Source organism: Tamandua tetradactyla, chromosome 6 (genome assembly GCF_023851605.1).
Source record: "Tamandua tetradactyla isolate mTamTet1 chromosome 6, mTamTet1.pri, whole genome shotgun sequence".
NCBI classification, from domain to species: domain Eukaryota; kingdom Metazoa; phylum Chordata; class Mammalia; order Pilosa; family Myrmecophagidae; genus Tamandua; species Tamandua tetradactyla.
In genome coordinates, this window is record NC_135332.1 from 1,522,504 (window position 1) to 1,538,756 (window position 16,253).

At 46.5% G+C, this 16,253-nt stretch overlaps 1 protein-coding gene across 12 annotated transcripts in view; it reads right to left on the reverse strand.

Annotated features, from left to right (window-relative positions):
• TOM1L2 (target of myb1 like 2 membrane trafficking protein) overlaps positions 1 to 16,253 on the reverse strand; it is a 123,028-nt gene that overhangs the window by 41,662 nt on the left and 65,113 nt on the right. For all 12 annotated transcript variants that reach the window (XM_077163396.1, XM_077163397.1, XM_077163393.1 and 9 more), the window contains 2 exons: positions 4,995 to 5,073; positions 900 to 1,049 (listed from right to left, as the gene is read on the reverse strand). In XM_077163396.1, the coding sequence (XP_077019511.1) occupies positions 900 to 1,049; positions 4,995 to 5,073 (229 nt within the window). The remainder of the gene's footprint in view (positions 1 to 899; positions 1,050 to 4,994; positions 5,074 to 16,253) is intronic.

Genomic DNA, 16,253 nt, shown 5'->3' on the forward strand with positions numbered 1-16,253 from the left:
ATATTGCATTACATCCTGCTGCCCCATAATGGCTTTAAAATAAGTCCACAAACTCTGTGATCCTTTTCTCCTCAAGCAGTGGAGTTTAAATCCCCTCCTTTGAGCCTAGAGTTGTGACTCTCTTCTAATAAACAACATGATGGTGATGATGGTGTGTAACTTCTGAGACTAGGAAATAAGATGCACTGCAGCTTTCCCTTGCTCTCTCTCGGGTCACTTGCTCTGGGGGAAGCCAGCTGCCACGTGACGCGTATTCTCAGGAGGCTCACGGGGTGAGAAGTCAGGCCTCCTGTCCACAGCCACGTGGGTATCTTAGAAAACAATCGTCCAGCCCCGCCAACCCTTCTGCAGATGTGGCCCTGGCTGATGTCTTCAGAGCAACCTCAGGAGAGACCCAAGCCAGTGCCACCTGGACTAGCTGCTCCTGAATCCTGACCACAGAACAGATGAGATGATATACACTTGCGCTTTGAAGCTACTACGTTTGGGGGTGGTCTGTTACTGGGCAATTGGCAGTGGGTGCACCCTCCATGCACTAGCTGCCCTCTTGGTGCTTCGGTGCCACTGCACATGCTATCCCCTGGGGCCCTCTGACCTTTTCACCAGGTTCCTCAGCAGCCTTCAGGGGCCACCGGAAATGTCACCTCCTCAGTGAAACACCCCTGCACACTGCCCTGATGTGGCCTCCCAACCATGCACTGTCCCTGGGGGCTCAGAGACCTGCTCAGTGGCCACAGGGGCTCAGGCAGCAGAGCCTGCGGACTGGCCAGAGAGCCACTGCCCAGGGTCTCAGTGGGATGAGCAAACGAAATGAGCATTGTACTTCAAGCCTAGGACTCACAGGTAAGAGGACTTGTCTGCCTCTGTCCCTGCCAAGTGGTCAAGGGCAGCCGGCCTACCTGAATCAGGGCGAGCACTTTGTCCTGCACAATGGTAGGAGGGCTGCTCTTGGCAGAAAGGATCCTGACCAGAACGCTGTCGATGAAGTCACGGTTGGCCACCAGAATGTGGAAACGGTGGCCGCAGTTCTTCACGCACGTCTCCAGCACCTGGGAGGGAGGCGAGAGGTCACATCACCAGGTGTGAGGGAACTCAGGGGCCGCCGTGTGTCCTCCCTCCCCTCTATCCCTCTCCCAGGTCTTCTTGCTGACATGTCTCCTTCAGCGTCACACCTCAGTGGCACTGCATTCCCACACTCTAGTTCAGTGGTCCCTCCCCGGGATGAGAGCAGCCCCTTGCTGACTGAAGCCTCCTGTCCCTGCACAGTAATCAGGCAATTAGTTCATAATTGAGCTACCGGTTTTGCATGAGAAGGATACTGGTGTTCTAATGGGATCAAAATGACTGAGCGGTCCCTGAAAATTAGCATTTTAACTTCTCTCTCTGGGCCTCTGGGCAGGAGGCATCAGGCAATGGAATGTAGACTCTGTCACCAGGGGAGGCCACTGTGACAGTCTAAATTACCCAGTGAGTTATTGGCCCCTGTACGTGAGGAGGCAAACACACATCCCTTGCATGCCCCACACAACCCCTGCTTCTACAACTAAAACTGGCAGTAACAAAACCCTTTCCACCTGGGACAAACGGTGTGCAGGGCCTCTGCTGCCAGCCAGCTTTAAGGCTGATGGCCAACTTAAACCCTGCCTGCTTCACCCTTCTCTAGTTACCCAGGCAGTAGCCACTTAGGAAAGCCTGGAACGTGTGGGTTCTGCCCAGGCAGGGAAGGAACACTTGCATCTCAGCATTGCTCCTCTCTTTGAGCTTCCAGGGGCCTCAGCTTCCTCTCCTGGAGGCAGGAACAACGTGCCCCCTGGCAGGGCTGTGGTGAAGTTAGAGAAACTGCTTAAAGCAGCGAGCACTGGACCCTGCACACTGCAGGGCCTGCAAGTGGAGGGTCATGACGATGACAGCAGTGACCCTGAAGGCAGCTGCGTGCAGTCGGGGAAAGGGGCAGGGCAGAGAGGTACCAGCTAGGAGAGTCTCTCCAGCCTCAAGCACAGCTCTCCTCAAACCACCCGATACCATCACCGAGCCCTTCCCAGGCCAACAGCAAGCTGGGAGTGTTTTCTTGGAGGGAATATTTCTGACTGCCTCAGTTACTGTTATCCAACCAAGTCTGATTTCTCTAGTTAACTCTCTCACCATTGGTTAACCTGGCCAGCCACTCCCCTGGGCAGGGCTCATACAAAGAGGCTTTACTTTGATAAAGTGGCTGTAAAGGGCGGGCCTGAGCCATTGTCCCCACTGACTGCCTGACACACCAGGTACTAGGATGGGTCTTTTAAACCATAGTGATTTCACTTAATTCTCACAACGAACAAGTCTCCTTCACATTGCTGTGGTCCCATTCTTCAGACTTCAGAGGCTCAACATGGTAAAGAAGCTGGTCTAGATCCATGTGGCTGGTGGGTGCGCAGGCAGGAGGGGTCTCAGCCTTCTCTGCAGCCCTCCTCTCTTCCCCACCCTCCCAGCTCTGCTCCAAGCTGCCCTCTGACATCAGTGGGCACTAGATGTCTTTTTCCCAACTTTGGTCCTTGAAATAACCCTGAAGTGTAGTATGATTCATATTTTAGAGATGAGAAAGCTGAGGCTTAAATATGCCAAGTAACTTAAGGTGGGAGGCAAGAACAGAGATATTCCCCTAGCCAGGCAGCCCCTTGCTCAGTTCCCACTGCCACTTGCACTGTGGGGAACTCTGGATTCTGTTCAGTATGCCAAAGACAACTCTGAAGTTTAACTTCCTCATGGCCTCTGAACCACAATACTTCTTCCTTAGCCAAGGAAGCATTGCCACTCTTAGTTAACGATGAGGTAACCAGTACCCTCTTCACAATGTCCCTGAAGGGCTACGGAGGTGAGTGTCCCTCCTGCCCTCAAGGAACTTACAGCCTCCGTCTCTCCAGGGTTCTCCAAAACCCTCCTCCCAGCTGGACCAAAGCAAGCTGAAGGCATGGAATGCTGGGCCGTGTGAGGTAGCAAATCGGCCTTACTTCGTGAGGCACAGACAGGGCAGGGAAGGGTAGGCAGTGGAGGAGAAAAGCAGGAGTGGGTGGGTAAGAGTCTCAGAGAAAGAGGAGCAGGAAGGCAGAGGTGGCCGGGCGGGCTGTGGCTCTGCCCACTCTCAGGGCAGCATAGGGCCAGGTGGCTTCCTCACCTTGAAGTAACACAGCCTTCCATCTGCCAGGTGTCCCCAACCTTCCCTGTGAGCTCAGACCCACAGGCTTGGAAATGCCTAGACAGAGCTTGCCCATGATCCAGAGCAGCCCAAAGCCTAGCCAAGCAGGAGGTACAAGGCAGCCTCTTGGGGCTGGCATGGAGCTGGCATGGGCCACGCAGCCTGGGGAGGCCCAGGGGCCCACTTCGGACCAATCTGCCCAAAAAGCTCTTGGCAGTCTGTCCTTATAGGTTAAGAGGCTCAAAACTCAGAGCAGCAGCCTTCCAGAACACAGCTGAAATCCAAAGAGTAAGCCAAAGGGGTCTCTAAGCAATCACAAACAGAGGGTTCAAAAGCCAGTGGCGAGAGCCTCAGGCCCCTCACAAACTCTTGCTTTAGGTAAACAGCAACACTCTTAGGGGTAGAGGTGTGAAGCTGAGAAAGGGCTTGGAAAAGCAGGAGCCACTAACAGGTTAAGTTGAGACAGAGACCACACCAAGCTGGCCTAGGACCTCATAAAGTGCACCAGGCTGGGGGCCACTCAGCATCGGGCCAATGGCTTTGACCCCTTCAAAAAGCTCCCCAAGGCACCGCTGGGCTTGCAGCGAAGACTGGCCCATGGGGAAAGGTTAGATGCTGCCCAGCACATGCTGCTCTAGCAAGCTGAGGTACATCCATTTCAGAAAGACGGTTTATATCCTGGAAAGATCCAGTGTGGTGGTCACGAAGTTGGGGCATGAAGGGTTAAATTTTAGGTTCCAGGAAAATGCTCTTTCCTGTTCAGGCTCTTTCCCTGATGATTTTTGCTATCGGAAACAATTAAGTTCAGGCATCACTCCGGGTTTAGTGAATGCCTTGGTGTAAAATCTAAGAAAACAGCTTGCAACTCGGACTTCTTGCCTGGCCTTGTCTCTTTCATTATCTGAAGCCCAATTTCCTGGCAGAGGATACTCTACTAAGAAGTTTGGGGTTTTATTGGGGAAAAAATTCAATCAGTTTCTTTGCTTGAAAAGTAACCATTTCATTCCTGTTTTAGATAAAGTACCTACTATTTCAAAGCTACAGAGAAGTCAATGTGCTGACTTGTTACAGTTTTTATTATAAGAATTCACTGTGACCCAGATTTTGTCACATATCTGAGAAACTGTTAGAGTTTAAGCTAGAAATAACAAGTTGTCTCTTAATTATTTGGCATCTTGAAGGAAGGCAAAACCCCGGCCAGCTCCTCCCTAAAGGAGCCTTGGCGGACCTTCCCCAGCACCTCTGCGCCAGTGTCAGCACTCAGGACAGGCCACCTCATGCCAGCAACCCACGGCCTGGCCGCTCATGGGCTGCCAAGGTCTGGGCAAACCCCCATGCCTCTCCAAGTCTTGGTCTCCTTATCCACAAGAGGGGTACCAAAACCCATTTGGGAAGGTTGTTACAGACACCTGCATTAGAGATCTTAAAAAGCTCAGCCGCCCCGGCAGACAGTCAACAGGTGGAAGGTATTTTTATAAGGAAGAAACTGGCCCCAGCTCTCAGGGCAGCCTGGCGGCAAAAGCGGCCCAATGGCCAGGACTTGGGCTTCCTAGGAGGGCCTGTGCATCCACAGTGCTGTACACACCACCTCCTCTGCCGCTAGACCTTCTCAAACAGAAGCGCCCCTGCTTCAGAGGCAGGTGGGACCACTTGAGGGAACTGCTCCAAGGCTCTGCTGAACTCTAGTGGCCCATGTGCTGACCAACTCATTGGCGGCAGTCCCCAGGGCCATGTGAGTGGACAGGGGCCCTGTGAAAGGGTATAGCATGAAGGATGGTGTTCCCCTAGGCTCCCATTTCCTTAAGAGAGCAGCACTCACTGTCAGTGCCAGCATCACTTCTCTGTAGTTCCGGTTCCCGTTGAGCCGCTTCTTCAGGGCTCGAATGGCATCCTTCGGCCTGGAGGAAAGGACAGGTTAAGGTCCTTACAAATTCCATTTGGGGGAATTAGAGATTCACTCCCATTTGTGTGAACTAGAAGATATACATGGTTATTCACTGCAGCACTGTTTAGAAAAGCCAAAGACTGGCAATAAACTAAGGGAATAGGTTAAATATAATTATGGCATGTCCATGTAATGGAATATTAGGTAGCTGCAAAAAAATAAAGAAATCCCTACAGACCAAGAAGATATGTGAACGAGTAATTCGCAGAACCATGCATAAGATATACTCTCTGTATAATATGACATAGTATGACAAAGCAATAACTAACCCACTGTGAAGTGGATACATTGAGAGAATTTTTCCTCCAGAGAAAGCAGAAGAGAGTCAGAAGAGGGAGTGGCCAGGCCATTGCTTAGGCCTGGATGTCAGCTTCTCCTGGGCTCTATGGAACCCCCTCTTTCTCTGAGAAAGCTTAAATGAGTTTCCTTGAAACCCAAGAAACCGTGTGTTTTAGGGTAGCAGACCTGATATAGATTTCCAGAGGGGATTCTCATGGGATTATGGCAATCCCAAATTTACAAATAGGTCAAATTCAAACGCTTGTTTAGAACTTGGAATGCATTCTTCCTTAAATGAGTATTAAACCTGAAAGTCAACAAGAAAAAGACAAACAACCCAACTTAAAAATAGGCAAAAGACTTGAACAGACATTCCTCTGAAGAAGATATACAAAAGACAAAAAAGCACATGAAGAAATGTTCAACATCATTAGCCATTAGGGAAATGCAAATCAAAACCACAGTGAGATATCATTTTATCCCCACTAGATGGCTACTAATTTTTTTAAGAAAGGAAAATAAGTGCTAGAGAGGATATGGAGAAACAGGGACACTCATTCCTTGCTGGTGGCAATGTAAAATAGTGCAGCTGCTATGGAAAATCGTTTGGTGGTTCCTCAGAAAGCTAAGCATAGAACTACCATCTGATCTGGCAATCCAGTTATTAGGTATATCCCCACATGAATGAAAGCAGGGACTCCAACAGCTATTTGCAACCTGTACTCAAAGTGGCATTATTCACAACAGCCAAAAGGTGGAAGCAACCCAACTGTCCATCAACTGACAAACAGACAAACAAAATGCAGTTTATATACACAATGGAGTGTTAGGCACCTGTAAAATGGAATGCAGTTCTGATACATGATATCATGTGGATGAACCCTGAAGACATCATGTTGACTGAAGTAAGGCCAACACAAAAGAACAAATATTGCATGAGTTCACTGATATGAAATAATTGGAATAAGCAAATTCATAGAGTCAGAAACTAGAATACAGGTTACCAGGAATCGGGGTGGAGGTAGGGAATGGGCAGTTAGTGTCAAAATTAAAATTGTTGCTATTTGTTTATTTTTGGTGAAAGATGGTGGTAATGGCAGCACAACACTGTGAACATAATTAACAGCTCTGAATTACATATGTGAATGTGGCTAAAAGGGAAAATTTTAGGTTGTATATATGTCACTAGAATAAAAATTAAAAACAAAAAACAGAACTATATAAGACAAACAGGGAGCCCTGATGTAAACCATGGACTACAGACAACAGTCCAGTTAGAACACTATTCTTTCATCGGATGTAACAAATGAACACACTAATGGGAGATGTTAATAAAGGGGGAGGGGATAACATGGAACTCTTTTTTGCATGATTTTTCTGTAGACTACAACTCTCGAGTTAAAAAAAAAAAGGGTAGGAGGATGTTGGAGGAGGTGAGGGTGAAAAATCTTCTAATCTGCCCGGTTTAGACACAAATGAATAGAAAGTCTTCTAGAAGGCATAAAACGTACCCTTTAGTCACCTGTTTCTCAGTCCACCTTGAAACACAGCTGCCCTGCAGGAATTCTGGGCTCCTGGGACAAGGGGAGTCAGAACCCGGCTCTCAGGAAGAGACCCCCGCTTACACAGGAGGCTGCCTGGAGCAGCCGGGCAGGGGAAACTGCGGCTGGGAGCACGCACTGCCTCCCTCCATCCTCCTCCCAGGCTCTGCAGAGCCATGGCTTTTCCTGCCCCGCAGCTGCCGGCCCTGCTCCATCCTCCCATGCCTCTCCCACATCTGCGGGAAGAGCAGGGGCGGTGATCACGGTGATCATGGGGGTCTCTGCCTTGCTGCTCTCCCCAGTGAGGGGGTGGCAGTGGGAACCACAGTGAATAGTCAGCAGGCTCCTGGGTTAGATTTCAAGTGAAAACTCACCCATGGGAAGCACTGCCTGAGAGCGACTGGGTGAGCACAAAAGCAAGCATTTATCTCTCTCCCCGGGGGAGAAGCTTCAGAGAGGAGGATCAAAGTCCTGTCAGAGGAACTGAAAAGCTTCCAGAAGCAGCAGCAGATTAGACAGCATGGAGTGGGGAGTGGAGAGGGAGGGAAGAGGCAAGAGACCGGGGTCAAGACGGGAGGCTGAGGAGGAGAAAATGTAGGAGGGCCCCTCCCCAGCAGAACCCCCACCCCAGACACACCAGCCCTCTTCTCACGTCATTTCAGGGCTCCCTCTCAGCTCCTGTCTGTCTGCATTGCCTTTACCTGTTTTCTGCACCGTGCCGCCACCCCACCCCCCACCCCCAGCACAGACAGTGATGCGGTGAGCTGAGAAGTCCAGAGAGGTCATGAGCAGTCTGGGTTGGTGGAGCCCCGTCAGAGACACCCGCAGAACCGCCTGGGGAGCAGGTACCGCGTCCCCAAGCTTGGGCCCTGATTCTGTGGGTTGGGGGTGAGGCCTGCAGAGCAGGGCGTCAGGCCTGTGGGTGCCTCAGCCAGCACGCCTGGCCCAGGGGAGCCCCGGGAGGGCCCAGCGGTGGTTCCCCACACCTGTCTCCCAGATGGCAGAGCTTCAGTGGCTGGGTCCGGCACTATCCAGTCCTGGCTGGGCTGTGAGGCCTTTGGCAAGTGATTGAACTACTCTGGGCCTCATTTTCTTCAACTTTAAAACAGGCTGTCTTACCGCAGAAGTCTGTTGGGGGCTGCTTGAGAAGACAGAATCCAGGCTTTGGCCTGGGTATGAGCTCTAAGGTGGTGACCACAGGGAAGTGGTCACAGAGCCCGTCACCCTAGGACGGGCCAGAGGACAGCACAGCTGAAGTTAGGGGGAAAGGCACAGATGACAGATGTCTTCAAAGGACACAAAGCAAACCCTTCCATACGGCACAGATGGCCAGACAGACAGCCAGTCACTGGACACATTGATTCCTCTAATCCTTACAAGTGCCCCATGGGATAGGTATTATTTGCACCCCATCTTATAAGTGAGGAAACTGAGGCATAGGGAGACTAGGGAAGTGCCCCAGGCCCACCCCGGGGTGCACTAATGCGGGCGCTGTGCACACAGCCCTCCAGCCTGGGTGTTAGCCCGCCTCCCCAGCCAGCCACCCACCTCGCCTGGCTGGCACCCTCGTCACCAGTAAGACCTCCTGGGTGTGGCTTCTGCCGTGGCCAAAAGCCCAGACTGGCTGGCTGGCCATGCAGTGCAGGGCATCCCTTGCCCCAGCACCCGCCCACTGTGTGATGATTACACTTCCAGGCCTCCATCCCTCCCCAGACTACGAGTTCCTTGGGGACCACACTGACTTAGTTACCATTTAAGAAGTATTTATCAAGACCCAAACCTCAACCCTCATGTGCCAGGGATAAGAATGGTGAGTAAAACAAGCAGAGTTCCTGCCCTCGGGGAGCTCTTGGTCTAGTGAAGAGTGAGACAAGCCCACTCAGCAGATATTTGCAAACAGGACCTTTGAGGATGGAATTAATAATTAAGGTGTGGACTCACTTGTCAATAGGATCTCTCAAGATCCTATATAGGTGAGGCTAAGTAGAGTCAAGGTGGGCTTGAATCCATATGACTGGAGGTATATAAGAAAAGGAAGTTTGGTTGCAGTTAAAGGGCAGAAGAAACCAGAAGTCAGAAGAAGCCAAAAATTAGAGAAACAAGGAGGGAAAGAAAGAAAGAGAGAGAGAAAAAAGCAGGAGAGAGACCGAGGACGGCTGGGGCACTACTGCTCTGGGAGAAAGTGAACCCTACCAATACCCTGACTTCTGGCTTACAAAACTGTGAGGGAAACACTCCCGGTATTTAAACCAACCAGTGTGGTATTTGTCATAGCAGCACTGGTGAACTCAGACAGAAACAAACAAAAATCACACAGATATATAAGTTTAAACCATGACAAGCCTAAGTAAAATACAAGGGGTATTAAGAAATCATCTCACAGGGGACTTGTCCCAATCAGGAAGGAGGGCTGTCAGAGAAATGAGAGTCAAACTGAGATCTGATGAATGATAGGAGCTAGTTAGTAAAAGGGGAGGCTGGAGGCAGATAACAGAAGGAACAGCAGGACAAAGGCTCTGAGGCAGGAAGTTGTCGGTGGGGTACCCTACCATTACTTGAACTTGTGTTCACTCCTACTTCAGGGAGATTTGATCAGTTATCACATGGAAAATCCCCTGGGAATTACTGTGAAACTCTCACTTAAAAGAGCAGGGACAAAGCTTAGACTACCTGGGGAGAAAGGTATAGCCAGGCCCTCTGGGAGGAGAGGAGTTGAAAAAGAAATTACCCAACCGTACTGGACTGAGGAAACACTGGGTTCCGAGCTTCCTGCCCTCTAGCCATACGGTATTTGAAATTTCCCTAGAAAAATCAGAGTTGGGAAGCATAATTATATATTCTTCAAATTTGTGATAGATCTCAAACTGGATACAGGAATGTGGAAAATTCAAGGAACTGAAAGATCAGTGGGGCTGAAATAAAGAATGTGGGGAAAAGGGACCAAAATGAAGCGGGAAAGGAAAGTCCAGGGCTTATCCTGCAGGTCTGGTCAAGGCGTAGAAAGCCAATGAAGGCTGATTAGCAAGGGAGCCACTCGATGAGGGTGAGTTTTTAAAAGAGCCCCTGGCTTCAGTATGGAAAAAGGACTGGAGGGGAAGGGGCAAATGGAGATGCGCTGCCTTTAGGATGGTGATCAAACTTTGGAGCATGGTATGGAAAGAAAGCTCTACCACCAGCCTCAATTCCATGCACGTCCTCTCCCAAACAGCACACCCCCACTTTCTCCCTGTTCACCCCAGAAGGCTTGTGTCCCTCAACATGCTGGTCCACGTCAGGCTACCCTGGGCTGCCTGGTGAGTGCTGGGGGAACTGAAGATGCCTGTTAAATGGCCATCGCCCAGCGCTCACTTATCGCCACCTCCCTCTCTGGGGAAGTCACAAACACAGGCTTAACAGGCATCCTGGGTTCCTGCTCCCCCACCTCCTTTTCTATCATGCACTCCTCCACAACCTGGGGGGAACTGACATCTAATGAAAAGGCCCTGCCAGACCTTATACCCAAACAGCACCCCAGATGTTCACAAGGACGGAATTCTCTGTGGCAGGGTCCCCTCTCTCTTCCCATCCCTCATCCTCCTCCACCCTGAGATGGATAAAAACCACACACAGAAAGTCAAACAGTATAGATGTGTCTCTCTTCTCTGGCACAAAGTAGCGTTCTTGGAGTTGCCATTTATCGACCCTGACCCAGAAAGTCTTTGGCCAGGGTCATGGTCAGTCTTCCCCTGCTCTTTTGGACCATGACAAGGACTCTGCCCTTTCTGGACTCTTTATTCTGTACAAGAAAGGGATCACTTGCTGAAAGTTTCGGCCAGCCCTGCCCCTGTGTTCCCATGACACGGCTGCAGCATCTTGCTTCACGGTACTTCGTGTCTTCCTTCCATGCTTGCTGCCAGCCCATGCTGGAGGGGCCTCCCTGCCTTCTCTGTCTGAGTCTTCAGTGCTGGGCACACATCTTGGTTGCCACACCTGTCCGGTCCTCCTCAGAGAGCCTCCAGGCCTGGCGGAGCACATTTATCTCGGCCTCCTGGAGCCGGATGCACCAGCTCGATAAACGCGGGCTGGGTGACTGCGCAAATGAGTGAAAGAGAGGCTCTCAAGTGGGCACAAGGAAGAAAGGAGGCCAAGCAGACCTGGAGGAGGATGGCTGGCCTGGGCCCATGACTGCAGCAGTGAGAAAACACAGGCCCAGTGACTGCTTGTGAATCACACCCACATGCAACACACCAACATTTACCTACATTCAGAGAGTGAAGACCTGTCTTTCTGACTGAGGACTCCCAAACTTCTCTGTCCAGTGCAGGCCACCGCCCCACACTCCAAACTCATCTCTCCAATCATCTTGTCACTGTCTCCACTGGGCAGTCGCCAGGCCCTACAGAGTTAACATGATAAGCTCCTGGCCTGCCCCCTCCCCCTGTTTCCCAACGGTCTCCTCTCTCTTAGTACTTGTTCAGGCCCCAAACCTGGGTGTTATCCTTGACTCTGCTTTTATCCCCCATACCAGAAAAGTCCCAGGGCTTTACCTTCTAAATATGTTCAGAAGCTAATCCCTCCTCACCTTCTCCTCATCATCTAATAATTGGTTACTGTACTAACCTCTTAACTGGTTCCTGTTTCCTGCCCCACCTCAGCCAAGCAATTCTGAACCCTACAGCCATGATCTTCTTTTTTTTTTTAACGTTTTTTGTTTTGTTTTGTTTTGTCATGGGTAGGCTCCGGGAATTGAACCTGGGTCTCTGGCATGGCAGGTGAGATTCTGCCACTGAGCAACTGTTGCACTACCCTTATTGGTTTTTGTTTTTTTTTAATTGCAAAATGTAACATACATACAAAGCAAAGAAAGAAAAAAGAATAATTTTCAAAGCACACTTCAACAAGTAGTTACAGAACAGATCCCAGAGTTTGTCATGGGCTACCATACCATCATCTCAGATTTTTCCTTCTAGCTGCTCCAAAATGCTGGAGGCTGGAAGGAATATCAATATAGTAATTCAGCAGCCATACTCCATTTGTTAAATCCCATTTTCTCTGTTATACCTCCTCTTGTCTCCTCTGATCCTTCTCCCAATCTACAGGGATCTTTGGGCAATGTCTGTTGTGACTTTTTCATGTTGAGAAGGGATGTCTACTGAAGGAGAGGGGGATAGAACTAATTGATAATCCTGGAGAGGATGGTCACTCTGGGTTTCAGGATTCATCTGACCCAAGAATCCTCTGGGAATATATGTTTCAGGAAGACAAACCTGGAGATGAAACCTCTACAGAGTCTCACTTCAAGCCCTAGGTGTTCTTTTTTTTTTCTTTTTTTATTTTTTTTCTTTTTTTTTTTTTTATTAACGGAAAGAAAAAAAAGAAATTAACACAACATTTAGAAATCATACCATTCTACATATGCACTCAGTAATTCTTAACATCATCACATAGATGCATGATCATTGTTTCTTAGTACATTTGCATCAATTTAGAGGAACTAGCAACACAACAGAAAAAGATATAAAATGTCAATATAAAGAAAAGAAATAAAAGTAGTAGTAATAGTAAAAAACAACAACAACAAACAAACCAACAAGCAAACAAAAACAAAAAAAAACCCTATAGCTCAGATGCAGCTTCATTCAGTATTTTAACATGATTACTTTACAATTAGGTATTATTGTGCTGTCCATTTTTGAGTTTTTGTATCTAGTCCTGTTGCACAATCTGTATCCCTTCAGCTTCAATTACCCATTGTCTTACCCTGTTTCTAACTCCTGCTGAACTCTGTTACCAATGACATATTTCAAGTTTATTCTCGAATGTCCGTTCACAACAGTGGGACCATACAGTATTTGTCCTTTAGTTTTTGGCTGGATTCACTCAGCATAATATTCTCTAGGTCCATCCATGTTATTACATGGTTCACAAGTTTATCTTGTCTTAAAGCTGCATAATATTCCATCGTATGTATATACCACAGTTTGTTTAGCCACTCTTCTGTTGATGGAGATTTTGGCTGTTTCCATCTCTTTGCAATTGTAAATAACGCTGCTATAAACATTGGTGTGCAAATGTCCGTTTGTGTCTTTGCCCTTAAGTCCTTTGAGTAGATACCTAGCAATGGTATTGCTGGGTCGTATGGCAATTCTATATTCAGCTTTTTGAGGAACCGCCAAACTGCCTTCCACAGTGGTTGCACCCTTTGACATTCCCACCAACAGTGAATAAGTGTGCCTCTTTCTCCGCATCCTCTCCAGCACTTGTCATTTTCTGTTTTGTTGATAATGGCCATTCTGGTGGGTGTGAGATGATATCTCATTGTGGTTTTGATTTGCATTTCTCTAATGGCCAGGGACATTGAGCATCTCTTCATGTGCCTCTTGGCCATCCGTATTTCTTCTTCTGGTAGGTGTCTGTTTAAGTCTTTTTCCCATTTTGTAATTGGGTTGGCTGTCTTTTTGTTGTTGAGTTGAATAATCTCTTTATAAATTCTGGATACTAGACCCTTATCTGATATGTCATTTCCAAATATTGTCTCCCATTGTGTAGGCTGTCTTTCTACTTTCTTGATGAAGTTCTCTGATGCACAAAAGTGTTTAATTTTGAGAAGCTCCCATTTATTTATTTCCTTCTTCAGTGTTCTTGCTTTAGGTTTAAGGTCCATAAAACCACCTCCAGTTGTAAGATCCATAAGATATCTCCCAACATTTTCCTCTAACTGTTTTATGGTCTTAGACCTAATGTTTAGATCTTTGATCCATTTTGAGTTAACTTTTGTATAGGGTGTGAGAGATGGGTCTTCTTTCATTCTTTTGCATATGGATATCCAGTTCTCTAGGCACCATTTATTGAAGAGACTGTTCTGTCCCAGGTGAGTTGGCTTGACTGCCTTATCAAAGATCAAATGTCCATAGATGAGAGGGTCTATATCTGAGCACTCTATTCGATTCCATTGGTCGATATATCTATCTTTATGCCAATACCATGCTGTTTTGACCACTGTGGCTTCATAATATGCCTTAAAGTCAGGCAGCGCGAGACCTCCAGCTTCGTTTTTTTTCCTCAAGATGTTTTTAGCAATTCGGGGTACCCTGCCCTTCCAGATAAATTTGCTTATTGGTTTTTCTATTTCTGAAAAATATGTTGTTGGGATTTTGATTGGTATTGCATTGAATCTGTAAATCAATTTAGGTAGGATTGACATCTTAACTATATTTAGTCTTCCAATCCATGAACACGGTACGCCCTTCCATCTATTTAGGTCTTCTGTGATTTCTTTTAACAGTTTTTTGTAGTTTTCTTTATATAGGTTTTTTGTCTCTTTGGTTAAATTTATTCCTAGGTATTTTATTCTTTTAGTTGCGATTGTAAATGGGATTCGTTTCTTGATTTCTACCTCAGCTTGTTCATTACTAGTGTATAGAAAAGCTACAGATTTTTGAATGTTGATCTTGTAGCCTGCTACTTTGCTGTACTCATTTATTAGCTCTAGTAATTTTGTTGTGGATTTTTCTGGGTTTTCTACATATAGTATCATATCGTCTGCAAACAGTGATAGTTTTACTTCTTCCTTTCCAATTTTGATGCCTTGTATTTCTTTTTCTTGCCTAATTGCTCTGGCTAGAACTTCCAACACAATGTTGAATAATAGTGGTGATAGTGGACATCCTTGTCTTGTTCCTGATCTTAGGGGGAAAGTTTTCAATTTTTCCCCATTGAGGATGATATTAGCTGTGGGTTTTTCATATATTCCCTCTATCATTTTAAGGAAGTTCCCTTGTATTCCTATCTTTTGAAGTGTTTTCAGCAGGAAAGGATGTTGAATCTTGTCAAATGCCTTCTCTGCATCAATTGAGATGATCATGTGATTTTTCTGCTTTGATTTGTTGATATGGTGTATTACATTAATTGATTTTCTTATGTTGAACCATCCTTGCATACCTGGGATGAATCCTACTTGGTCATGATGTATAATTCTTTTAATGTGTTGCTGGATACGATTTGCTAGAATTTTATTGAGGATTTTTGCATCTGTATTCATTAGAGAGATTGGTCTGTAGTTTTCTTTTTTTGTAATATCTTTGCCTGGTTTTGGTATGAGGGTGATGTTGGCTTCATAGAATGAATTAGGTAGTTTTCCCTCCACTTCGATTATATTGAAGAGTTTGAGGAGAGTAGGTACTAATTCTTTCTGGAATGTTTGATAGAATTCACATGTGAAGCCGTCTGGTCCTGGACTTTTCTTTTTAGGGAGGTTTTGAATAACTAATTCAATCTCTTTACTTGTGATTGGTTTGTTGAGGTCGTCTATTTCTTCTTGAGTCAAAGTTGGTTGTTCATGTCTTTCCAGGAACCTGTCCATTTCTTCTAAATTGTTGTATTTATTAGCGTAAAGTTGTTCATAGTATCCTGTTATTACCTCCTTTATTTCTGTGAGGTCAGTAGTTATGTCTCCTCTTTCATTTCTAATCTTATTTATTTGCATCCTCTCTCTTCTTCTTTTTGTCAATCTTGCTAAGGGCCCATCAATCTTGTTGATTTTCTCATAGAACCAACTTCTGGTCTTATTGATTTTCTCTATTGTTTTCATGTTTTCAATTTCATTTATTTCTGCTCTAATCTTTGTTATTTCTTTCCTTTTGCTTGCTTTGGGATTAGTTTGCTGTTCTTTCTCCAGTTCTTCCAAGTGGACAGTTAATTCCTGCATTTTTGCCTTTTCTTCTTTTCTGATAAAGGCATTTAGGGCAATAAATTTCCCTCTTAGCACTGCCTTTGCCGCATCCCATAAGTTTTGATATGTTGTGTCTTCATTTTCATTTGCCTCTAGGTATTTACTAATTTCTCTTGCAATTTCTTCTTTGACCCACTTGTTGTTTAAGAGTGTGTTGTTGAGCCTCCATGTATTTATGAATTTTCTGGCACTCCGCCTATTATTGATTTCCAACTTCATTCCTTTATGATCCGAGAAAGTGTTGTGTATGATTTCAATCTTTTTAAATTTGTTAAGACTTGCTTTGTGACCCAGCATATGGTCTATCTTTGAGAATGATCCATGAGCACTTGAAAAAAAGGTGTATCCTGCTGTTGTGGGATGTAATGTCCTATAAATGTCTGTTAAGTCAAGTTCATTTATAGTAATATTCAGGTTCTCTATTTCTTTATTGATCCTCTGTGTAGATGTTCTGTCCATTGATGAGAGTGGTGAATTGAAGTCTCCAACTATTATGGTATATGTGTCTATTTCCCTTTTCAGTGTTTGTAGTGTATTCCTCACGTATTTTGGGGCATTCTGGTTCGGTGCGTAAATATTTATGATTGTTATGTCTTCTTGTTT